Source organism: Colletes gigas, unplaced genomic scaffold (genome assembly GCF_013123115.1).
Source record: "Colletes gigas isolate AHSC1104 unplaced genomic scaffold, ASM1312311v1 Colletes_gigas_Sc00023, whole genome shotgun sequence".
NCBI lineage: Eukaryota > Metazoa > Arthropoda > Insecta > Hymenoptera > Colletidae > Colletes > Colletes gigas.
The window spans coordinates 94,415-121,411 of record NW_025106652.1 but is presented as its reverse complement, the minus strand read 5'-3'; the positions used below and the strand labels follow the sequence as shown (position 1 = coordinate 121,411).

Below are 26,997 nucleotides of genomic sequence, written 5' to 3'. Positions count from 1 at the left end.
AGAAAACGTCGAGGAACAGTCGGGGGACAGCGCCCGGTACAAAGTCACCTGATCAAGTTACGTGGGTACGTCTCCTTGCGGAGCATCGCCTATGTTCTCGATGTCCTTGCGCAAGCACTTAGCGGATAGGATCTCGTGTCCACCTTGCCTCCGCGAGTCGTCTGGCTCGGGAAAGAACGATCCGTTGAGTTTGTTAGTGGTTTTCGGGGATGTTATTAAAATAGCAACTTGGGAGCTTGATCCGTGGATCCGTATACCCCAGAGGAGGGGAGGTCAGGAAGTTATCAGACCACGTTGCTCTCCGCAGAATCTTTCGACCGATCCAAGAGTAGACTCTCCCGAGGCACGGGCATTAATCCAGAAGGTTCTCTTCGTAGCATCCCCCGGGAGTCTCCCCACTTGTCGAGGAGACGTAGACGATAGGATGGAGGGGAGCCGATGGCGAGGGAAAAGGGGACGGTAAAACGGGCTGGGCGCTGGCAGGGGACTCTGGGTATGCACGGGCAGGGGCAGGAGAGGACCTTGGCCTTTTCGCGGAGCAAAAATAAAACCTGTTGACACCGAAGCCCCGCGGACGCAGAGGAACCCCACTCTCTGTCTTTCTCTTTCTTCTTCACCCCTCGCGTTATCTCCCCCCGACGAAGCCTGTGTTTCCAACCTCTTAAATATCATCTCGTCCTTCTCTGGACGGGGGGTGCGATTTGAAAATTTTTCTCTCGGACCAGAACTCGGTTTATCCGGAATGAAATTTTTCTGACGGGTTCTTATCTCTATTACCGAGCACAGTAGGTCACAACCACGAAAGACAATTAATAGTAAAGGTATTAACAAGTGGCGGAGGAAGCTCTCTCGATCAGAAAATGGACTCAATTTGAATGTGACTAAATAACCGAACGAGCCTACGTCAGCGTCGAATGAAAATATGAATGTTATATTAAATCTTCGAGCTAAATGCTTGACGACTGCGATCCAGGCGGAATGGTTTCCCTGTTGCGCGACACGCGATAAAATCCAGCTCCAGGAAGGTGCGGGGGCGTTCATGTTACGCATCGAACGATGAATACAAATGTAGCTCGCTCGTTTTGGTTCTCCGGTACGGTTGACGAACGCAGTCGCATACGTACCGTCGAATCTTCAAAATCTTTCCAGCCTTCGTCTATTTTTAGAGAATTTCGAGGTTCATAGAGTCTCGAGTCATCGTTCGAAACGGTTCGAAAGTTTAGGCCCGATCGCGTAATCGAACTGTCGTTACGAGCACAGTGGTGAACCAGCTTGTTTCATTTACGAACAATTTATTATTCTACGTGGAAAATTAGGATAATGCGATTAATTTTCTAAAATAATATCACGGTCAGAAAACGTTAAACGTTAAATAAATACTTGGAAGCTAATCAACGTGAATTATTTTTATTTGTTGACGAGCATTTTGCTACCCCATGATTACTTACAGGATGTCCCCATACTGTACCGGATACATGCATACGGTGCAGTAATACCGGTTGAATGCATGTTGCTCTATGTTTGTTTCCCCTTCGAGCCTGCTGGATCGTCTTTCCTTGTCGACAAGCTGCAACGAGCATTCGTGTTTGCGCGTACACAGTTAGGCATCATTCGAATAAATTTCTATTCTAATAAACATTCGAATGTGTATTAATAAACATTCCAAGAGAGCAAACGAACTAAAAGCTTAGTTGAATAAATTTTCGTTAGAGTCAAGAATGAAATTGGTATTTCCTATTCCAAATTTTGTGGCTCGATCGACTTTTTTTTATTATAAGTATTATTATTTACAAAATAATTCTCGGTCTTTGATGCCTAATGAAATATTGTAGTAGCATCAAAGAGCGGTTAGACGGTGTCATGGTCCCCATTTGGGGATCACGCATACAATGAGTCGATGAAGGATTTTTCGTAAAAGTTGGTAGAGGCCTCCAGCTGGAGAATCGCTCTGTACATCTCGAACACATCCGATTTCTGATAATGTATGGAAGGTGTTGGCGATATTGGCCGAGGAAAGTCGTTAATTTTGTATTAGTCTCGCGTTTGCCAGTGAATCGCGAGGTTGTTCGACTGTAAAAAAGTAGCTCTTGCGTAGAGCAAGGTTGAGCAACGCTGGTATACACCTTGGCACGAGACTAGACGAGCCAGAGACGATGAGAAGCGGCCTCCGGCAACCTCAACCTACCAACAGACGAACGGCCCCTGTACGTGTATGCGTTGTGCACCAGCACGTGCACGTCCCAGCCCGGGAAAAAAAGCAATGCAGAACGTACGATCGAGCTGCATGGTAGTCAGCTCCGCGAATTGTACGGCCCCTTCGTTCCTTTCGGTTTGCAAAAAGGCTCGCGCGCTACAACGATTAAAAAATTTTCAAAAAATCCCCGGTAAACAATCAAAAGCAACAAGCATTATTCGTAGTGGCGATAAACATTTTTTAATTTTTATTTATGCACGCGTTGTAATTAGACAAATTTCGATTTCCTTAACTTTTTGGAAACTTGACGTTGATACGCTACTGTCTCACGATCGTTCGTCTCTTTCCTTATCTGCAATGTCGTATTAAATGAAAATGACCATTGAAAATTTTCAGTTTTGGATTTTTCGTATTCAAGGTCACACAATGATTATGCCATCGTGAATCGCTGAATTGCTCGACGATAACAATACATCATTTTAAAGATCACCATGAGGTTTCAAAAAAATTTCCAAAGGGATGAAATTAGGTGGTTGGAATAACAACAGAGTTAGAAAAATCGCGTCGATGAATGTCATGGTGCAACGTAAGCCGCGACCAATGAGAGGGGAAATGCAGGAAGAGAGGGTCGGGCCAAAGGGCCACGTCGGAAAAATTCTCATTTGGGTCGCGACCAATGAAAGGCCAGGTGGGTCCTCATGAAAAACCTTTGCAGGGAAAGGGGCCACGCCTGTCAGCTTCGGGTACCTTAATAGAACGGGCAAAGGTGGGGGCAACGGGTGCATCTGCATCCGGGAATTAAGACGTATCGGGGTTAAAGAATTGAAAAAGCTCGATCGCGTTACCCTCCCTTGCGGAGGGTGATCTACCCAACTAAGCAGAGGTCATTGCACTCGATTTGCAAACCGACCAATCGAATATGTAACGCGAAAACAGAAATACTAGCGGGCGAGCGCGTTAAGGTGGAACGATGGCCGCGATTATAACCGAATAAAATACCGTGGAATCGCGCGATAAAATCTCGAGTGGACGTGTCGTCTTCGGTTCACGATCGCAGAATGAAAATGCGTGACGTCTGAAAAAGCGGCTGGGATAAAGAGAACACCGAAGACAAAGAGGAACTGAAAAGAAACGGGGGAAAAGGCAAACAGGGAGGAAGAAAAGGGAGAAAGAGAACCTTGGCCCACAGGCCTACTGCAGCGCTTGGCTGCAGCTTGCTTGCACACTGTGGCTCTGCCACTCTGCCATTCATGTGGGAAACACCCTATGTATTCGTGGGGTTGGGCCAACCACCGCCGGAAAAATTTCTCTTTCGGTGCATCGCGACGGCCCCGCCCCGTACGACACTTGGGGATGAAAAGTTCGATAAAGATTATGAAAGACTGCAATGCCTACCGAGGGACTTTTAGAAACTGATTCGTGGAAATGAAAAATTACTATCTAAATAAATTTTAACGTCTTGACTCTATTCAAACGAACTTATATAAAACCGAAATGAATTATTGAAATAGAAAGACTGCCGACTACCTGAATTTTGCAAATAAAAAATTTCAACTTAGCATATTGATTGCCACATCAGTTTTCGTGCTATTCACTTTTGTATATCTCGTTATAAGTACAGATACGAGTGTGCTATCATGCAGGTACCATTGCAGGTACAAGTAGAAATATTTGAATTAAGCACCGGGCCTGCTGAAACAAAATACCAAAAATCATCTTGGACCGCTAGAGGTTAAAGTTTGTTTGCTGTAAACGTTTTAAAGACCCGTTCTAAATTTGAAACACCGATCACTAGCGACCACTGTGGCAATCAACATGTTAAAACACAACATAGCAAGAAGTACGTACATAAGTTGGTTACTGTATACGACAGATCTTTACCTCGTCGCCAGGAACGTCGCTGCGTTCCGTCGTGCCGTGGAAATCCGTAAAAATAAAAAATGAAAGACGAAGGAACGTAGCAATGACGCATAGATACACAGGCTGTCGGTGTAAATCGTAATACATGTACGATACAGGTTTTGCATTTAAAATTAATCCTTTTGCAGATCATATTCACTCTTTCACAGATCAAATTCACCCTTTTGCGGATCAAGTTCTTCTACAAATTTGTTTTCTTAAGCTACGGAGTAACGATAAAATCCGATGCGAAATTATTATTCTGAAATAAATATTTTATACTATGTAATAATTCTTAAACAAAAAACACCGTAAAATTAACATAAAATACTTATTCGATCCTACGAATGGCCACCTTCTGAGTGCTAGCTCGCTAATTACGAATATAATCACAAAAAAATGACAAAATGACATTGTATTATTTCACTTTTGAGTCACCTACAAGGTGAATTTGATTTGAAAAAGGGTTAGGTTGGAGTGCAAAACCTGTACTCTGGAGACGGTTCAAAAAAACTATCTAGATAAGAACGTCGAACGACCGATAATAGACAAATAATTTTCGAACGGCGTTGTTCGTTGTATATAAATTATTGCGTCGAACAAATACAATCGTAATGCAAAGTTTCTTTCTTTGTTCGTTGTTGTCGTTCGAATAAAATTTTGCTGATCAAAGAAATAGTGCTTTTTCTGATTGGCTACAGTGGTTTTCGCGAGAAACTAATATGGCTCTTACCGACAGCGAATACGGGCACGTTTCGTGTTGTTTATTTTTCGAGATTACATCGCGGCGTTGCAAAATTCTGCTCGCCTGTCAGGATGATACCAATCGAGATATAATTTTTTATCGAAAGCTATGGCAATAATATGAAAACCGATCGAAAACACGTACTATCTCCTTGTATTACGATTTAACAAACACCCTGTACGGAATGTTTCATTTATCTTGACCTTGGAATCTCGGAGAAAAATGACCTTGAGGTAAAGAAGTCATTAAATCGCGATAGTTTTGGAGAACGATAACTGTATAACTGCACAGATTTTGTTGTGTCTTTCCAAAGGAGACACCATGACGGTCAAAATAAACGACACCCTGTACATCCTGTATCTATCGGACACCGTTCGTTCGTTCGTCGGTTCGTACGTCAGGTCGCCGCTCCCTGAGAGATCACTGCCCTCACGCACACCCGGTGCCTTCTCTCGTTCCTTTGGCCGGTCGACGTCGTGTGTTCCTCCACCGCGACGACGGGGGTCAGGGATGTACGACGAAATCCGCGAGCCCGCAGGGAACAACACGCGCGAAACGTTTCCTCAGTACGATCGGCGAATAACATGTTCTTCGCGATGCTCGTTACGCGTGAAAAGCACACGAATAGTCGACGTCCGACACGAGAGAAAAAGAAACTAGTAGCGATGGAAACGATTCGCGAAATGTTTCACGAACAATGGTCCGATGGTCGACGAGTGAACATTTATCGAAAATGTTCTGTGCGCTATCGAACGATCCCAAGACGATCGTCTATAATTATATTCTATCGTACGATCGTCAGGCAGCGTTGAAATTGCGGGAATCGAAATGCATTTCCAACAGTTAACACACACTGTTCGCGAGATCGGTGTTCCCATCGCTACGTACCGAGCTTCCCTCCCTCGAGTCCGAATCGTCGAGACTATCGAGCCGTCTTGACGATCAGACGACAAACGACCGCCAGACGTAACGATCACTCGCGAACGACCGTGTGAGTTTCTTCTTGTCGAGAACCGGCCGGAAGCACGACGGAACTTTTCGTGGATGGTCGATACACACAAATCCCGTCGGAGTGCACTGAGTATTTCACGTCTTGCCCGCACTTTTCCGTGTCCTCGCGAATATCGCGACACAAGGAGACTGCAGCCACCCGGATCGCAAAAACCCCGTTCTTTTCGCGGGAGAAAGAACGAGGGATTTAGAAACCCCAACTCCCCCCGCCCCGTACCACGTGTGTGTGTATGTGTGTGCAGGTTCAACGCACACCACGACGGACATTGTGTATACGTACGAAGGGGAACGATGTGCACAAGCCGGCGACGAGACGACGATTCCATTCTTTTGCTGGCACGCGTGGCAGCTAGTCGAATGAGCGCAACGTCGCCATCTGTATCGCGATTTTAGCAGCAGGATTTTGCGCGAATTGACCGACGGTTATCGCGATGGAGGGGATACCGGCGCTTGCGCAACCATCTGTTATCACGAGGTTAACACTTTGGCAATTGCATGCAATAACGGGCATGCTCACACACTCGTATTGCACGCAGATTCGAAACAATTCCAATGTAATTCAAAATACAAAACTGTCGAAAGTCTTCAAAACTCACCGAAGTCCGAAATATTCAGAACTTCCAAAATGATCAAGACTTTTAAGACTTGGAATTAGATTCGAAACGATTCGAGTTTTCCGCCATTTTGCAGATTCGAATCGATTATCACTGCACTGCTTGCACGTCGGATTCGTGTTCATCAGAAACGGACAAAATTTCGATTAATAAAAGATTTTTGTTCAACGAGCAACGAATACGAAAGCATTCCAAGTTTTCATCTAGACAATAATTCTACCCATCTTTGATCAAATGTTTCTAATAGTTTCTATAGTTTTCACGCTATATACAAATAAAAATAATCGATCTTTAAACCTCATACAGGTACCATTCTTTCACGAGAAGAAAGCACAGCGTGTTTACATCCCCATTCCTGTCGCAGTTCGCTGACTCACAGTTATTGGTCGAAATCGGTGACAGCCAATCAGCGGACTGCAGCAAGAGTGGGGATGTAAACACGCTGTGCCTTCTTTTCGTGGAAGGACGATATGTATCCCCTTAATATCACCTGAACCAGCCTTGAACTATCATATATTTGTAGTATTCGTGAACTTGCGTACGAAATAAATAATTATTACCATGCACTTTTTGCAAAATTTAACACATACCTTAACGTTGGTCTTTTGTTAGATGCTCGTTTTCCAATTCGTGAATAAGATTAGATTCGAAACCGTTTCAAAACTTGTATAGAACCTAAAAAATAATGATTGTAGGGTCTATATGACAGTTGATAACCTATATTATAACATTTTTGTGTGAGATATGTGTAATTATGAGATTTAAAGTTACCGATGCATTATGGAATCAATGGAACGGGAAGGATTAATGTATACAAGGTGTCCGGGCGTCAGATTGGCTCATTAGTGTTGCCTTTGGATTGTTGTAGCATCTGTTAATCCATGAACTAAATATATTTCCAATGTCCCAAGAAATTTTGTATTTTATAACACACGCTTCGTCAATACCAATAGGTCTATGGAATTTTTACAGACTTTTATTTAAAAGCAATGTTTAATTTTTAAAATAGGGGACACATTCAAACGATAATTTCACCGGATACGATACCGCGTTTAAAGCGTATACATAGTACGTTTGAATGGACGATAAAAAAAAAAAAGTACAATTTTTTATAAATGTTGCACCAATTCTTCTTTTCTTTCTCGTAATTATCCGATGCAATTAATTTATATCAACGATTAATATTTGTAGGCAAGGGAAAGAAGAGAAAGTAACGTAGGAATTTTGTTGAATTCATGAAAAATAAAGACATTTAGTTCGTTCGTTATTTTTCCCTTAATCTGTGTTACTTTTATTGGTATGTAATACGTATAATAATATATTTATATATTTATATATATTATATTCGTCAATATCGAATATATTAATATTTTATCAGTTTTCTCTTTCCATAAATTAAATAAATAACTCTTGACTGTGATATATTATTAAACAAAATATTTTACAAAAGTAAATAGCTGTAGATTGCCAGGTGAAGAGTGTGAGGATAGATGTTACTATATCGTCTATTCAAAAGTAACTAGACATCCGAAGCGCATTATGTCGTATGTGATCTTTGGCGAAGTCATGATTACTCTTCGTTTTTCTTCAAATACAGAAGTATCTGTATGTACGTATATATACTTTTGTCTGGCAAAACTCGTCCGTGAAACATACGACAGACACATATTCTATAAAAAAAAGAAACGATAAAAACAAATCGAAAAAAGAACGCACAATGATTACAATCCTTGTTAGCGATATTTCGGCCGAGAATGTAATTCGAAAGTATCGCCTCGCGTGAAAGCATCTCTTACGTATGCTGAAGGCTACTCGTATTCCATAGTTCCTTCAAAAATACATAAAAGCGTCCGGTCACTAAAGAAGCCGTAGGGAAGGGGATCTTTGGGGCCAATCGAAGATTCTGCGGCCCGAAGAAAAAAAGAAATCTACTCGAGAAGACATGATTATCGCCAATGTCACATCGTACACGCGCTCCGTATTTCTCGACTCGAAAACGACCCGGTTGGTCGTTCAGTGTTTAGTCGCTTTTCAATACCAAACGATAAAGTAGTATTTATTACACTATGCTGGACTGAGGTATCGAGAGGCAAGATGGTCGTTTAACTCTAAGCATGGCGTAAGGTTACAAGTGAGAGCTGTGAGGCTGCTGTTCGTAAAACAACACGTAGGCTTCGCTGGAAACGACCGATCGCGCTGAAACGACGGACACACGGCTATCGTTGTACTCGTGCCATTCCCCCGAGTACGGATGCTTGCAATACGCGGTGTAATGGCCGGAGTACGTGGTACCCGAATGATTCGCGACTCCGTACAAATTGTATGTACAGCCCGGAACTCTGGGGGCGGCAAAGGCACTGAGATCCAATCCCGTCAACGGAAAGTCCACCATTACGTTTAGCTTGCCGCGAAATCGTTCCATGGGGGAGAAACGTTTCAAGTCTGGAAACGATACGTTAAGGAAGATACGTCTCGCAGAGTCCGAGAAAACTGTCGTTTGAAAAAGGATACGAATAACGAGGATCTTCGGGAACTTTTGTATGCTGAAGCTTTTGGTACACTTTCTCCTCATCTGACACTTGGAACAGGTGGGCTTCTCGTCGCCATCGAGAACCTCTTCTCTGGTAAAATGTTCCAGACACTGACTCAACTTCACCGTGCCACTTCTCGTTGGTATCGGCAGACTCAAGTCCCAGAAAGGATCCAACGTTACGGACACATGGTCACAGGAGGTGCAGCGCAACGAGGAGCGTAATTGACCAACGAACACATCCACTATCATACTATCCTCGCTGCGGAGATAACGTTTCCAGCTCTCTACGGCCTTCTGGCTGTCCCTATTTCCAAAAAGATCATGCCTCGCTTTAGACAAAGTTTCTAACGACTCGTCGGTACGCGGTACCTGTTACTCGGTACCCCGGTTATAGAACAAGCGTACAAATATACTTCAAGTTCTTGTATTCGTTAGAATTGTCTTGTTTATACTTAAAAATCTGTACTTCTCTCGCAAATATTAAATATAAGCACATAATTAAAATTATACGTTGATATTCCAACGATCAAGGAAGAGTTTCTTACGTGTACATTTCAGGTATATCTGTGTGTATCGGCTGTGGCTTCACCGTGACCCTGTTCACGTCCTCGTGTAATCCCTCGAGCAAGTATCTGAGAAACTCTTGAGCATCTTGTTGGCTATACCCCATGAAACGCGGGGCGAATCTTTGTATCTGAGACTTGAGCGCCGTTGTGTTCACCACGTGATCACCACCAACCTCCCACAATTCGTGGATCACCTGGCTGAACGCTTTTATGAGGGCACCCTTCATACTGGACGTGGTGGTATTTATGTCCGCCAGATATTGCTCGTTTAATAGATACTCTAGCAATGGTCTCGTGTTACTCAAGCATTGAATCACGCTGTTCATGAAACACTGCAAAAAGAAAGAGGGAAAGATTTATAGGACTTGCTTACTCAACAAAAAAAATTAGAGAAGATTCGTTGCTCGATTCAGTGTCTAGGTTTTTTGTTGTTATATTTTTAGTTAAAATTTTGACGGTACGTTCGTCACTTAAAATACTGAAACGTATAAAATGACCGCAGAATGATTGTTGTACGACGCTGATACTCACTGTGTTCCCAATATTTCGCAACCCATTTAACCCGCATCGCTCGTCACGATGCGCTTGTAGCCGATTACGTGTCGATTTATTTGTCGGGCTTCCGTCCTGTAACGCAAAGCAACATCAATCTTCGTTCGATACGGCTCAGAATACGTTGTTTCTTTCGTGTTTAGGATTCTACGTCTCTACAGGGATTGGAAACTGTCAAAAACTGTCGCGTTTCTTTGTAGAAAGCATGGCAAGTTAATTCTTTAGTGGTTCTGCGGTCTAGCTTGCGCGACACTGCAACGACACTCCTTACGACAGAAATCTATAAACATTCAACGAACGTTGACAATAAGAGGTATATAATAGATAGGTCTGGGTTAATCGACGACAGGGATGAGCACATTCGAACAAAGTTCTAATTGAAATGTATCTGAACCAACGAATACAGCTCTCGAGTTACAGGGTCTCGAGTTGAACAAGTTTTGAATTCTCGTTTGAATACTGGTTTTACAAAGTTATTAATAGATTTTTATTTGTAAACTCTTAACGAATGCACAATTATGCATCGTCTTATAAAAAGAGCGTTATTATTATGAAGTTATTTATATACAATTTGAAGAGCAAACGACACAATTATACCATATACGCATAATTACATCACACGTTCGGCCATTTCGATGAAAATTTATTCGTGTCTCGCGTATTACCTAAGATCGAAACGCACTGAATACCGAACCGAATGAAGTGTTCTGCTAATATATTCGGCATTGACTGACCAGGCAATTATACCTGTGCACACATTCTGTATTCGACGACGAGGTGGAATAAAAATATTCCGTGCTCTTCTACAATCGAACCCGAATACAAATTACTAGCGTTATTGTCGTTCGAATTCTGTTCATCCCTGGTCGTCGGGGTTGCAAAGACGTTGTATTAGCGTCGATGGTAAAGACAAACCCTCACGCGGCAAAATCATTGCAAAATCACGATTTTTATACATTGCACAAAAAAAAAGCGGGGATCGAGAAACAGTTATATCGATTTCGGTTCCAGAAACAGTTAAATAGAACTTTTATTCCGAGTAACTGTTACGCGGAATCGATAAAAAAGAAAACACTTGGTTTTTCTTAGATTCCATCAACGCAGCAAAATCATTAGTTAGCCATGGTTAGGTCAGGATCGAAAGAAACTCCACACACGGTACGTACGTTTCTTGTTGCGTTCGACCTCGGCGTGTGGACAATTCCGAACAGAAAGCACGCCGTACATAATACATTGAGAAAAGGGAAGACGGTGTAAATGTAAAAGGCGATAGACAGTCGCGAAAAATAAGCGGTACATAATGGCAACGTCATTGCGCGCTCGCGACGCGGTCTCTCTTTCTCTCCTGTGACGCTCTCGTAAATAGCGATAGAACATACGAAGCACTTCGAAAATCTTTAATGCCTCGAGTCTCGAAGGTCTCGATAGATTTGGGAGCGTTACGAGTTTCCGGTAGTTGATCGAAACATAGAAAAGGCAGTAAAAGAGAGATATTCATCTAATTTCTGGTAAAGAGATTCTCTTTTTCTTTCTCTTTTCACCGATTCTATTATACAACTGCTATCGAAACTCTGAACGCTCCCATATATCTATCAAGAACACCGAGACTCAAGATATTCAAAACATTTGAGGCTCATCGAGAGTCGAAAGCTTCGAAACGATTCGAACGGTCCTCATTGCTACTGGTAAATCTCTCTTTGGAACACTCACCTTCGTGCGACTGGCTGGAGGCTGTTGAGGAGCGCGAGCGGATAATACGGATTTACCAAACTGTATGGAACAAACACCGGCGTGGACGCGATGTTTATCGGACGTCAGAGGCGCCGCGATACCCAGCAGGAACGCGTAAACGAACATTAAGGTGATCACCACCCACACGCACCACAACCCCCAGCCTATTATTTGGGTGTAAGCCAGTTTACGCGGCGTTAGTTTTCGGGAATCAGTTCCGGCGGCACCGTCGAATTGCACTCAACTTCCGTCGAACTTTCGTTTGTTCGACGACACGAACGAACGGAGGAAACAACAAGCATCGTTGGACGCATCGATGGGAAAGGAACGAACGACGATGTCCGCGCTCAGTGATGTTTCGTTCGTATGTTTGTTTCTCCCCAGCCCCCGTCACACACCCGTAACACAACACTATGCTAAACGGACAACGGTGTCCGGCTGTGGTCTCGACGGCGACGGTCCGCACGAGCGATCAATCTCAAGAGAGTTTCCGTCGCGAAAAAGATCGTCGATCGATGGACTAAAAACAGTCGCACGGACGCGTCCCCCACGGTCGCTTATGCGCACGGCGTATAAACGCGTACTCGACACACGAGTTGCCACGAGGTACCGTTATGTTATGAGAGATCCGTTGACCGCGCTTCTCTGCGCTCCCCCGGTGAGAGGAGCTCTGGTCTATTAATAAAAACCAGCAACGTGGACCCGACCGTCGACGAGACTCTTGGTCGAAGAAAACCTTCAAGGGGCCGACCGGGCTTGTTTCGTAACGGACGAATCCGCGATCGCGCGCGTTAAATGGAACACGTTTCCGACGTACGTCGCCCTCGTATCTCTGCCCTCATGACTTCGTACCGTGCCACTGAACTTTCCGTAGACCCGAGGGAGAAAAGGGCGGTCGGTCATAGCCGCGCGCGCACGTGGCCCACGAACGGGACAAAAATGCGAAAAACCTGGACAAATTTCCATTTTTTTGATAATGGAGTAATTTCTGATCGCTGTTAAAGAAGAAATATTTTAGAAAGTAGACAAGATTCTGCTCTACGAGGAAGAAGTGTCCGAACGAAGGTTTGAATTTCAACATTAATCGAACATTCTTTTAGCGTTTTTAAACGATTGGACAGTTTTTGTTTCGAGCTTTATTACTCGCGACCCTGCTTTCGTACTGCGTGCTTTTTTTGGTGCTGTACCGTGCTACGAAGCTGCTACATAATCGAGAACGCATAGCATTCGATCAACACGAATGATCAAATACGTTTATTAATAATTAAAGTATCGATATAGGGGCGTCCGTGTGAAGAACTAAACGAATTCAACGTTTTTAACCCTCTATAACTTCGTGACTCTCGAAGGCAGAGGTGCGTCGTTTATAACAGACTAAACTATTTATCCGCTACTCGATAAATAAAAAATACAAGTGTTGAACGGATAAGAATTTAACCGATCAAATAAATTTCGCAAATAGGTTCCTATACTCTGGTATCATCAGTTATCTGTTATTCGAATAAAATTGCGGATACAGTCGATACTATGAAACATTATAATATAAAATAAAGGAAGCAAAGTATAATAAAAAATACAAGTATGTTAATACGATGATACAATCCCAATATTTAGTTAACTCTCTATTACATAAATTTCATTTCATGGTTCGAAAAAGAAATTATTCTCTGATTATTTATACATTCATTTGCGAATAAATTAGGTTTAGAAACACAACCTCGGATGCATCTTGCCTCTTTGCAATCTTGATAGTTACCGATGAATATTTATCTTACGCGTATAATGCTGATCTCCGTGTACCAAAGATATGAAATGAAATTAATTCATTCATTTATGCTCGAGGTAAACAATCGGTGTGACTGAATCTGCGGAACTACTAAATGTTCTCATACAAACAAATATGAAATCTGTGGAAATTTTGCTAAATTTTCTCACGAAACTTTGCACATATTGCTTTTGTTAAGTTTTCGATAAGACACATTATGCAATAAAGAGTTAAGAATCGGAAAGGAGAAAGCGAAAGACTATTAGCGATAATGAAATGTGGGCGAATCTGTAACAGGAAAGTAGACACTGGTTAAGAAAAAAAACCAGAAAGTGCGAGTTTTGTGAATTAGAAGTAAAGCTTCTGCCAGAAAATATTGGAAAGATATTGATTAATTCAAATATTATACGACTCGCATGGAAAATGTTTTCTACGCACTACACTTTAAGTATTTTTATATTAATTAATATATATATCTACATTATCGAATAAATATTATTTCCAGGAAGACACCTTTTAAAATCGTAGTAGAAATAGTGTTAAAGCAACAGTATGACTATATTTGCATTGGATACAATTTCTCGCACAGGAATGAATTTAACCGAAAGGTTGCAAGTGTTAAACTTTGCTTCGTTTTGTATCTTATTATCATCGTTTATCTACCTTCCATTGAATAATTATTTTCAAAAGTTAAAAATAATCTGGGTTATAGAGGGTTAATTGAATGTGGCAACGTCGAAACGAATAACTTTACACCATTCACGTGGACCTACGAATCGCTATTAATAATCAACCAGATTTCCCAAAGCCATATTTTGCCAGACCCGTGCTACTTGTTTTAACAAACACTATAGAGGATAGGCAGCTAGAGAGAAAGATAAAGCGAGCGATATTTGCGCAGACGTTTCGCGAAACGGTCGACCAAAGGAAAACAACGACAACGTTGACACGATAAATATCTGGATGAAATAGTGGAAATAACGAAAGCCGATGCTCGTTTAAACATCCATTACCACCCCAATTACCACGCGAGAAGTTGCACACAATTACCTCGATACCGGGGCCTCATGGAGTACGTACGATCGTAGCGAGCAAAATTTCTAGTAATTATTTACCATGTTAACGACCGCGCCTATTTCGATAACGTACGTACTTCAAATACGTTAAAGACGTTCGTAGAGAGATTCGTGCAAGAAAAGTCTTATCGCGCATCTGATGGGAAGAGTTTATCACGAGTTGCTGAATCCTGGTCAGATTACCGATACAATAACGAGAAACTTATCAGTCTGCATAATCAGATGCATAGAAGAATAAAAACGCAAGTTTTGTGGATGATTGCATAAATCGTCGAGGTCGTTAGGATGGTAAAATAATGACTAGATACTCGTGATATCGCGGGAGGGACGGTCCACTGATACGTAAGAAATTCACATAATCGTTAGACACTCACAAACTGTTCGACGACCCCGCGATAGACACTCTGGTGTGCCGTGGACGATGCAGTGGGCGAGGAGGTCAAATTACTACCAGCAGCGTTCGTGCTTCCTGAGAAATGACTGTCCGGTCTTCTGGACGTGGATGGCACGGCCGAATCGTCCCCGTAGCTACCAGAGGGTCTTCCGGCTACGCCGTTTTGCAGAATAGGCGGCGTGGCGCCTCCGCCGAACCTTGTATGATCGATAACATACGAGGTGGACGCATTTCGTTGCTCCTCGGGGTCGCGACGTATATCCGGATCGTCCGCGTGACCGCCTTGAAGGAACGCGATTGTATCGTCGATGCCGCGCATTACCTCGCTGTTCTCCTCGATCTCGACGTCCTCGGGCCGCGTGACTTTGTCCTGGCCGTTATTGATCATCAGATCCATGTTACTCGTGTTAGTGTCAAGGTTAGTGAGCAGCTCGAGCTTAACACCGATAAAACCAGCACCGCCAACACCACCGGGAATGGGCGACAGTAGGTTATTATGCTTAGCGGGCGAGACCTCGTCGGTTCGATGAGCGGCGCGTTGTTGGTGGTGATGGCGGTTGTTCAGATTGTCGTCGTCTATGTCGTCGTCGTCGTCGTCGAGCGCGTCGTCGTTGTTGTTAACTCCGTAACCGCAAGCATCCTCAGCGCCGCTGTTATTCCCATTGCTGTTGTTGTTATGCTGATCGTCGTCGGTATTATCGTTCTCGTCGTTGTCGTCGTCGTCGTCGTCGTCGTCGTCGTCGTCGTCGTCGTCGTCATCGTCGACGTCGTTGTCGTCCTCGTCTAGGTCGCGGGCGGTGCCGCGCTCGTCGTTCGTTACCTCGCCAGGCGACGCGGCACTCTCCGCGCGTACATGCCCGCTGGTAAGCACCGTGCTGCTGGACAGTGGTCCTCCTCCTCTCTTCGACCTGGACCAGAGTGCACCGCCAGCAGCGGCGGAGGACGACGAGGAAGACGACGAGAGCGAGGACTCGGGACGGTCTCTGGTCCGTTCGACGTCGCGTTCGTCCCCGCCGAACAGCTCCGTCAACGAGGAACCCGTCGAATGGTGTTTCCAATGGTGCGATCCGCCGCTGGTGTTGCTCGTCTGGCGGATGTTTGGCACGTAACCGGACGGCGAGTACTTGCTGATTATGTCCGCAGCGCTGCTCACTGCTGTATCGTGCCTTGATGACGACGATTCTTGCGCTCCTCTGTCCCTCGACGATAGGGAGATGCTCGACGAGGACGACGACGTGGACAGGCCGTATCTACCACCGCTGCTGGTCCCGTTCGCTGTCACGTTCGTGGTGGACGTGCTGCCGCCCCCGGTGCCCGTATTGCTGTACGCCGACGACGAAACTGACCTGCAAAGTTCGTCCAATGTGAATATTGCGAACGTCGTTTCATTCGGCTGGGCCCGCGGCCAAGGGCTAACACTCCTTCTCTCTCGTATTTCGTGTTATGCAATCATCGCGAGCATACACGCAACCGCTTATAAACACACGCACACGCAAACTCTTGTGCACTCGAATAAGTATAAGCGGCTTGTGTTAGTAATGGCCCGTTTGCTCGAACCGCGAGAGCCGGAGACTTTTTAAACGCGACCAAGCAGACGCGAGACGAAGCAATTTTTGGCGGCTAAGAGAAACGGGATGCAAGCATTGGGGGATCGTGGATACGTCGATAAGGACTACGGATGCAAAATTACCAACACGCTACTCGTCGACAGTGATTGCGTTACGATCACGATCACGGTTGCGACTCAACTTCGTTCCCGGCCGTGATCATGATTCTTTCGTTCTGAGTCACAGCGTGCTCGAGTGAATTTTAAATATTAAAAATAAATCCAAAGGGCCCATATCCTGGCGTTCGTACATACATCGTACATCGATCGAAAATTCCCGCCTGTTCGGTGATTTTTCTGGCGGTTCGTTTATAATTAGAAGCGACGGCGCAGTTCGTCTGTCGCGTTCTGTTGTAACGCGAGATCTGCCAATTGTTTTCTTTTTTCGTGTCGAAAGGGTGTTTTGGACGCCGTTCGCGGAAACGGAACACGCGACGGGTGAACCGACCGATTAGCTAGAATTTTTAGACTAGTTAAAAAAAGACTCCCGATGGCCTTGGAGCTTAGGTGATTCCAGGACAAACAAAGCTTGACGGGTTAAAACTATTTCAGTTGAGAGAAACGAACGCTTCTGGCCCCGAGTTAACTGGGACGATCCGGACTCGTAAGGGATCAAACCGCGGAAAGAATTGAACTCTAGAGGCGTCACGACGAAAATAATCATCGGGACAACCACTTCACCGACCGTCGATCGGAAGAGGCGGAAAGCATCGTCGAGGAATTTCTTGCGCGGTCAAGTCGATGTCGCTGGCCTACATGCCGACCAGAACGATCCTCTTCGGGGTTTGGAGGTTACTAAATCAGACGCGTAACACCGTTTACGTACGGTGGATTTGTAAACGGTATCTGATACTTGAATGTACAAGTCGAGGAGGAAGATCTTTGGGGGATCTTCAGCGATCGTGACACGGTTCCAGGAGAAAGTAATTTCTCGCTGAGCAGAAGGGAATTCACCGAGGTCAAGGACTTCGATCCAATGATCTAAATCGATCGATCGTAGGCGTGGCTTCAAACTTCTCATAGTCGCGGATCATTTTTTGAAACAAAGAATAAAAATATTAGATTTTTTCCTAAAAAGAATTTTTGAACCAATGTCTAGGATAAAAGTTATTCCAGGAGCAAATCTAACATTTTTATTCGTTATTCGAGAATAACATTTGCCCGACGATTCGACGTTTAAATGGGACCCACCCGCACACCTCTAGTTACCATGCTCGGCGTGGCCCATTTTACCACTGTTCGCCTCGACCATTGTCATTAGGGTTGTCAGAGGCCACGGAAACAGAAACTTTCGCGTCCAAGAAATTGGATTATCGAGAAACGAACAGAAGCAATCGGCGCTTTGCCGAGGACATCGTTGGGCACAGGTACCTGTTGCCCACGGTGAATATTTATAACGCAGTATACCAGGGAATAGCGTGAAAGTGTCTCGTGCCCATTACGTAGTCATGTTGTTCTCTGGAGAGTGCTATTGGCACGAAAATAATTGGTGAAAGGGAAAGGAAATCGATGACAATTGTCCCGACTCGTGTCACGTGGATCACTCGCTAAATAAGCATTTTCTTTTTTTATCTCTAACCGTTTTAGGGATAGTTTTTTCACAGTACGTGGGGCACCCTGTATATCGACGATGGCGTGAAGAGAAAGAAAAAAAGGCAACAAAATTAGTACAGGATGCAAAAAATTATACACAAACGGTAGCATGTCTGGACCCATAATTTTGTTAGGGAGTGCATAAATACTCTAAGTAATATATTTACGAAAATATTGTTTCGTTGAAATAATTATTTCCTTTTTTGTTTCTGTTAATTAACACGTTCACTGCCATGGTGGTCGCTCGTCGTTTGTACAGTTTTCAATAATATCGTCATTGGGAATGCTATAAAGTAACAAACACGTAATAGAAATAACGAATATTTATAATTTTTCGCGCTGTAGGTTGAAAAAGTTTCGAGGACATTCTCGAACATGGAGAACCGGCAGTCAACGCGTTAATCGAGTACACTTTGAATCAATCCTCTTGAAAACGACGTTCTCGTGTGACAGACGGTAATGGAGCGATGGCGTTATAGAAATGCGATCTCGTTGTTAAGCGTAATCGCGAGTGGAAGTAATCGAAAAGAGGAAACAGTGCGACGAGAGCCAGTGATACTTATCAGGACGTCGCGCAGCGAGGTATTTGTCCTGGAAAGCCGGACAAAACTATTTTAATATTTGCTCGATCTTCGGACTACTATAACTTTGCTAAGATTCTTTTTTTAGAATGCATGAATCTTTCACTCGTCCGTTCATTCGTATACGCTGAACCTCTGCAACAAGAGATATTTTATATTTATATTTATATTTTAGAGAGATTGTATATTCTGATAAAAATTAATAAAAATATAGATTTTCCTATTAAAAAGGACATTCTCGTCGCAATTAAATAATATCTCCGTTATGTGGTATACGCGCAAATGTACTGCGTGTAACTTTTCATAATGAATATACTCTACGGAAATTTTTTAAATCGACCATCGTCTGGATTTTCAGGACAAATATCCCATTGTGCGTCGTGCGACAACGAAGACAGCGTTGATCTCGTAATCGGCGACCTCGTTACGTTAACACCCCTTGTCAGGGATTGCTCACCTTGCGGGTGAGCAGCGAGACCGGCTGTACTCCGGCACGTAGTTCTTGCGGATGCTCGTGCCCGTCGTCGTTAACGAGTAGAAACTGTAGGGCCGATCGAGTATGAGCAATTTTAATATACTAACGCATTTATCGCGTAGCCTGGGATCGGCAGCACGCTAAACGACCCACAGAGATACGAATACTGATTAGATCTGACAGAAATAAGAATTTTTTTCGTAGACCAACTTGAGAAATTCTATTATTCGTACTGTTAATAAAGTTTTTGTGAGGTCGATACACGTCTGTGGCGCGCTTTTGCTGGCGGAGGAAGTGAGAAAGATCGTAGGAAGGTAGAAAAGGAAGAAAGAGGGGAGTAGTATTTGGTCCCGGGTCTGCTAGTGGACCAGTAAGGTTTCCCAGTAGGCCCTGCCTTAGACGACGGGGCATTGGGTAGTTGGTCGAGGAGTGTATACATAGGAACGGAGAGGTCGGTCAAGCGCTTGCGAGAGAGCGACTCCTCTGGTGGCGAGTACGGGAGGTGACGCCACGCGTCTATACTATCCCGCGCTTGTATGCTATCTTTAAGTTCTGTTACTGTAGCTAACATGTCTCAGAGGTTCTCGATCGGATTCAGATTCGCGATAAGGGCGAACCACTGCATCGCATATATCGAAACATGCGGTCCTCGCAATCTATTTACTCCATTAATAGGATTAAAATATCTTCTAGGAGACCCATATTACGCATCCATTCTCGTTGGTATCCAAATATTTCGGGTGCTCTATCTGTGTAGCTAAAAGCAATCTAAATCGTGACGCTCTTCCACCACCAAAATTTCTACCGTTAGAAAGATCCTGGCTTCTTACTTAAATCGTGACAATAAAGCTTGAAACAGTTTTGGTCCATCGAGTTTAAACTTTTTCTCGTACCTCTGCTCATTCGCTCCGTGTTGTGATTTCTAGCGAGAGGCGAGTCTTGCTTCTTTACGCTGAGCCAATAATCGAAACGATTCAAAATTATGAACAAATTTCAATGGACCTATGGAAATTTCGGTGTTGTTGAAATAAATGCTAAAAAAAAAAAAGAAAATGTACAATGGCTTTCGATGCAACCTCCTAATAAATATTTCCTTGAACGCGAGGCATCTTCTTGACTTATGGCGAAAGTCAAGCATAAAGGAAACGAACACCGGCTACCGTAGGCGTTTCTGGCAGTCTGAGCGTAATTGCCGATCCCTGGAATCCAATAGAATCCCCCGTACGATGGGGAAGAAAGAGAAACTCACCTTCTTGACGGGCAGTAGGATCGCCTGTACTCGGACGTGTAGCTCGAACAAAAGCCCGAGCTGCTCGACGCAGTGTAGAAGTTCGTCGGTCGATCTAGGATCGACGAAGTGCCAGGAGATCGATAGGTATTCAGCTTGGAGGTGGAGGTGCCGATGGCGGAGCTGCTGGTGCCGCTGCTACCGCTGGAGCATCGTCTGCTGGGGGAATGTGGTGCCATTGGGCTGGTGCTGTATGACACTGCTACGGCGCCCGCCTGGCCACCACGGTGATATGACATTGCACCCGGGTCACCAGTCTCTCAATCTCACTCGCACTCTCTTGCGCTCTTGTTCTTCTTTAGAAACTTCCTGAATCCCAACAATACCGAAGAACTTGATGATTATATGGTTAGGGCTTCGACGTTTCGATTATTTTCTATCTCTAGGCACGGGGACGAGGAACGTTTTGGAATCGAAAGGCCACGCTTCACGGATTAATGACACTGCTGAAAAATGGAACTGTTACCCCCACAAATGTCATAAATAAATATATAAAACTACCATCAGCTGCACAACAGTTTCCCTATTATACTCGTACGTAGTTATGAATTGTATATGCAATGAATTGGTGGTTGCCATTGAATAAATAATTCGTATACATCTTTGTATTGGATACGGTAAAACTGGAATATTATAACGATAAATTTACATTTGTACTATACAGTGTGGTAACGTGTCAAGACACCCTCCCCCCGTAACTTTGGTAGACACTGCTCTTGGTGGTTGGTGCGAAGCTGAAGATCTTGAAAACCAGATTCCGAACTACTGGGGGAGACTAAATAGCAAGAATAAGATTCCGACAAAGCCAGATCGCATTACCGAGCGATTAAGCCACTCGACCATGTAATACCCTTATTATTTTGACTAGCTCATGTTACTCGTACGCTCGGTTAGTAACCGGTTAAATCAATATCTCTGCACGAAACGATTTTCTCGTAAGTTTAGGAGAATAACAAGAGAAAGCAACCGTGCCGCCAGTTAAAGCTCCATTCCAGCTTTAGTTCTGACCTGACGCTGACCTTGCAACTCGAGCGTGCTACTTCACCTTGTCCCCCTTTTTCCACTAACCAGCTGGCCACGGAAGACTCTAGCCACGCTGCGCCCGCGAAACTGGGGAAAAAGTGAATATCTCTGTCACGCTGAAGCTGGAACTGCATTGCGTTATGCGATCAACCGGATATCGATTCGTTTTCTCAACCGAATTAAGGCCAATTCGCCTATGAACAAAACCAGTCAAAAATGTATATTCGGACCAATTTTTTGAGAACAACGATCAAAAGATAAATAAATGTTTATCTGTTAATCGTTGAAACAAAACTACAAAATGTAATGTCACGCAACTAATCTCAATATTGCAGAGATTTTCTATTCGTTAGAAATTTTTATCCAAACCAAAATTTCGACAATTTCTGATCGACGATGACTCGAACGCTATATTACCTATAATGCTGATCAACTGTTGCGTTACCGATTGCTGCGTAAAGAGAACAATTCTTACGCTACCGTCGGACGCATCGGTTACTGTTTCACTACCGTCAACTTCTGTGCCCACCGAGAATATGTATAAAACGAAGAAACGCCAAAGGTCACCAGGTCGAGTTAAAAAAAGGACCGAGGTGACCTTGAGCCGAGAAAAATGTGGTTCGTCGGGAGCCACTCGTGCGGTGGTTAATACCCGACACGCGTGCTACGGGTTTTAACTGTGTCGTGTACAAAAGATTTTTAAATGTTCTGTCAGCGCGGGCTCTAACCGAGACAGAATGAAAGGACGATTCATTTATCAACCCTTTTCGTTCTCGAGTCACCCCTGACCGCGACTAGTAGGTACACTTTTCTCTAAAACCCCCAAGTCACGTGTGACTAGCAACGGACTGTTCAAATCTTAGCTTTGAAATTGATAAAAGTTAGCTATGAAATGCTCCAACGTGTCCGCAGAAAATACGGAATGCAACGAAACGGTTGCTAGAAACAAATCTTTTACTAGCGAAGCAAATCAACAAAAACGTTTGCAAATTGCAAACGAGTGCACCAAACGGATGACGTTGCTTAATAAAGTTTCTTATATTTAGGAAAGAATTAATAATGTTTTTTACTGGAAATTCCAATACTACCTTTTGGCCAACCTAATAATTCTGTTTTCAGAATAAACGACGACGTAAAAGAACTGTGTGACCGTGCATGCAACGTTGAACAGGAAAATGCACGATCTTGCCAAATACCTGGCGTCAAGAAAGATTTTTCCCCAGGTTTGGCAGACATCCCAGTTTTCACCGGAATCGGACGCGCAAAACCAATATGAAAACGTGACGTCTTGGATTTCACCAAAGATAGTATAAACAAGTAATGCTGTTTAATACCCATACAGACGTACTCGAGGGATTTTTTCAAGTTGCCAATAATAGCGCCAATAATATAATCACAACTGAAAGTTTTGCACCATTTATGGAAGCGACTTGGTTATACACTGACTTGTAATTATTTTTTCGGATATTTCTCTGGTTATATCTGGAAGATGAAACATGAAAACGTTAAGTATAATAAACGGTTGAGATTATGCGCTATGTATAGCAAAGCTTCGGGACTAATTACGACAAGACATTACGGGTCATCTCCTACGTTTCGCAGACGAAGTCGATAACGTGGTTATGTAATAACATAAAGAGCACAATTGAAATTATGTAACTAATTCTACAATACGAACCAACCGACTGAGAGTCGACTGTGCGCTTTGATCACATTTTCAACTGTTGCAACCAGCATTGTTACGATGACCACATCCGGTACACGGGGTTTAAGGAAATTATTATGTCACAACCGTTAAAACGGGATTCTACACCTTTGGATCGAACAAGGTCTGTTAAAAAATTGCCACAAAATTAGCCTTGACCTACAAAATTATATTAAAGTTGCAATAATTCTTAAATAAACTAAGTATTTATTTACATTTAGAGCGTTTTCACCGATTTCAATAATTTTTAATTTTATCATCCTGTCTCTGGGGATTTAATCATAAACAAAGTTTCCATACGCATTACACGCGATATTTTCAAGAAGTAAGTTTACAGGTGGAAATATAGCTTTACTCAAGCGGAGGATCGTACAGATTGCATCACGAGGATCTATACACATGGATTCCGAGGGAGTAGATTATTTGTTTACGCAACGAAAGCAAGAAATCTTTACTCTTTTCCATTTTCTTACTGTCACGAGCTTTATAACCTTTCTCAGCAATTCAAATGAACATCCGTAGTTGATCGATGGTGATACAACGCGTATCAGAAACGGTTATGCCAATGCCGTTTGTTTTTTCCTGCTACATTTTCTCCCACTCAAAAGAGCAATGTCATTTATCATCGAGTAGCTGCTACTTCTTGCAAAGCTAAGCCTATCCTATAAAACAATGGTTTACAAATTTTTACTCCCCCCCCCCTCGTAGCTAAAAACGATGAAAATTTCTGTATCCCAAATGTATTCGCAAAAAATTGTTATTTTAATTAACACGTGATTGTACATTAATCAGAATCTACAATCATCGATCAGATTACGTTTTGCCCAACTATCAGTTGATCAAATACCTTCTCATGTTAGTACTTATTTTTGTAACCTCATCTCAACTTGGGAATTAATTTTGTTAGTTCCATAGCGAAAAGTTCTATACATAGGTGACGTGGCAGTCAAAGTGTCGAACAACGTTTCCAAGACCCTCCAGTATGCTCAGCGACGCTCGTTGCACACGTTGCTTAACAAGTACACGTGTAAGTACGAGGAATAGTATTGAAGTTTTCAGTAGTAACGGGTTCCGTTTCACGTGCAACTGCACTCGTAACGCGATTAATAAAATCGATTCGAATTCACCTATAAGTATGCTAGTCACATTCGAAGTCACCTCTCGCGCGTGTGTTGTATTGCATAAGATAACGTCGCTCGTGTTGGCCAATTTTAAGGCGACGCTTCTTTCCTTCCTGGAAAGAAGTGATTCTCCAATGTACAAAAAACCGTAATTTGATCCGGCTACACGAGGCCAGATACACGATGGTCGAATATTTCATGTTTTCCAGCGGCAACTGTAACAATAACAAAACGACAGAAAAGAAAAAAAAGACATAATAAAATATCACGCGGTTTCTTCACTATTTACAAGCATAAACGCACTTAAGGGTTGATATTACAATAACGTGAAAATTCTTCTTAGCTTCATGATATACAAAGTCTGATACTTTTCACAAGAATGAAAAATAAATAATTATGATGAAACTGGAGTTTGGTGACTGTGCTCTATATGTTATTCATTTTATCTCTCTTCTCCAAAAGGCTATTTGCTATCTCGGTTTTAATAACTGTATTTTAACACGACCATCCCGCTGGTTTTCCATGACTGGAGTTATCTTTGTCATTTGATCAAATTATACTTCCTATTTTATAGCACTCTTTTTGTTATTCAATATTCTATGAATATTAGGATTCCTTTGTTGTGAACGGTTTTAAAAATCACTGTAAATCAACGTATTAATATCATATATGTATAATATCCAACATATGTATCTAATAATTACTTTATTCAATGTATAAATATTTTTTTTTAATTTCATGAATCGTTACATATCAACTAGACAATCAATTATCGTTGACATTTGTAGATGAGTAATTAACCGCAATTAAAATTATGTATGGTCGTTAATATCTCCACAAGCATTCGCAGTGTTAAAATATCTTATTGTTTCGACGATAAAACTTATTAAAGTTTAAATTAACTCTAAATCTTCAATTAACATTCGTATCGATGCGAAACTTTCGGTCACGTGATCGAAGTGCCTCGGTAAATCTTTCATCTCTACATATAGTAATTCCCATCTTTGTTTCTCTCAAGGTATGTGTACGTAATTCAACGTGTCAGAGCATCGATTCGCGGACGAGGGAACCGTGTCTAACTTTCAATAAAAAATAAATAAATTTCAGACACGAAAGAAACAATCACAAAGTATTATTTTCTGCAGACATTCGAACCAAAGAACAAGGAAAGAAAATATATTTCGTCGCAGTCTCAAACAAACCGCGAAATTACAAAGCTATCGTAATCACTCAACTATCGACTCGATCGAAGGAAGCGTACGGTATTTAAAAATCATTATTCCACGAAACAATTTTATTATCAAACATTTTGATAGTGTATCACTACAAGTTTTGTCGTTTTCTTTTCGATTCTCGGTCTACGTGCAATACCATTCCAATTGATGAATAACGCTTCGTTTCTAAAATAAAACTACGAACGCGACAAGCATTTCCCGATACTTTGAATATTTTTACCGAGCTGCTCCGATTCGTAACCTAACCCCGTGCTCACGAGGCCAGAAAGAAGATGGACACAGCCGAATGGTAGTGGGAGTAAAAGAGACAGAAAGACGCTTTGATTCGGACGGCCTTTGGCATTTCTCGCGTTCCAAAGTTAAAAACTTTCGAGAACCGGGTTCAGGGGAATCGTAACTCACTCACGCGCCGAGTCATTCACAGAAAATGTGTAAGGGAAATACTCACGGCCCGATGCTTCCAAAAGAGGAAGTAACTTGGTTTCACTCAATATATTATCGCAGGGGGGAGGGGAATCTGCTACCACGACGATTTCACGAAAACGTCGCTGTTACGAACTGGTTCGCAGCGTAACCATGGTCATGCCGTGTACGCGAGAAATTTACGGTGGTTCATTGCAGGAAGGAAAAAGGGAGGAGAGGCACGAGCCATCCCTCGGAACTGTCGGTGACGTCACCTTGACGAATACTCAGGACTTCCGACGTGCCTGAGGTGAGTAGATAGTCGCGCGATGCAGTACGAGAACATCGAGGGACACGATCGATTTACTGCACGTTTACGTCGATCACGTTATACCGCGTACGAAACTGAAAAAATGATCCGGTGCCACCGTGTGTATGATATGCTTCTCGAACTCGATACATTAAGGTCGAGTTATTTACCTTTCTCCGGACACTTCCTTTCTCTTCCGTGGCCTACACCGCGCAAACACTTGTAACACCACGATATTATCACCACTCTGACGACTTTGCTAACGCAACGTGCGTGCAAACAATATGGCGATTACAAGGTTGCCGATTTCCGCGTTGACAGTCATCGCTTCGGCGACTACCGTATTCTGCGCTAGCGCAGACGAAAATGCTATCTCGTTTGCCTAGGGTGGAACGACGGCCTACCAGTGCTGCCACCTTATCGTGACGTCCATTATTTCAACTACCAATGATGGCGTCAACACCGCGTTAATTTTTTCGATTTAAATTTCGTTCATCGATCTATCGAAGTAACCAACGTTCCATAACCTTTTGAACATCAAATACTTTATTCTTGAATTCAATTAATTACAATACGTA

The 26,997-nt window shown here is 43.0% G+C and overlaps 1 protein-coding gene across 4 annotated transcripts; it reads right to left on the bottom strand.

Moving 5' to 3' along the window:
• Window positions 1–7,402: 7,402 nt before the first annotated feature.
• LOC122401281 (ubiquitin carboxyl-terminal hydrolase Usp2-like) lies at window positions 7,403–26,773 on the bottom strand. 4 transcript variants are annotated; one of them, XM_043403331.1, is made up of 8 exons: window positions 26,590–26,773; window positions 20,585–20,932; window positions 19,318–19,401; window positions 15,061–16,426; window positions 10,094–10,189; window positions 9,548–9,894; window positions 8,975–9,300; window positions 7,403–8,905 (listed from the first exon to the last, which is right to left on the bottom strand). In XM_043403331.1, the coding sequence occupies exons 2-8, from the start codon at window positions 20,860–20,862 to the stop codon at window positions 8,589–8,591; spliced, it is 2,814 nt and encodes a 937-aa protein (XP_043259266.1). In that variant the 5' UTR covers window positions 20,863–20,932; window positions 26,590–26,773; the 3' UTR covers window positions 7,403–8,588. The 4 variants fall into 4 exon arrangements, with proteins under 4 accessions (XP_043259266.1, XP_043259265.1, XP_043259267.1 ...); XM_043403330.1 differs by having other exon boundaries at window positions 7,404–8,905; window positions 9,542–9,894; XM_043403334.1 differs by having other exon boundaries at window positions 7,407–8,905; window positions 9,542–9,894; window positions 15,595–16,426.
• Between the last annotated feature and the right edge of the window lie 224 nt (window positions 26,774–26,997).

Bases quoted from the DNA above. Each gene is read 5' to 3' on its own strand.
- LOC122401281 (XM_043403330.1), bottom strand. From the start codon at position 20,862: ATGTCATATCACCGTGGTGGCCAGGCGGGCGCCGTAGCAGTGTCATAC. The intron at 16,427-19,317 runs GTGAGCAATCCC...CGAACTTTGCAG, and splicing joins TCTCGCTGCTCACCCGCAAG to GTCAGTTTCGTCGTCGGCGT. The intron at 10,190-15,060 runs GTGAGTGTCTAA...TTTGCGTTACAG, and splicing joins GCGGGGTCGTCGAACAGTTT to GACGGAAGCCCGACAAATAA.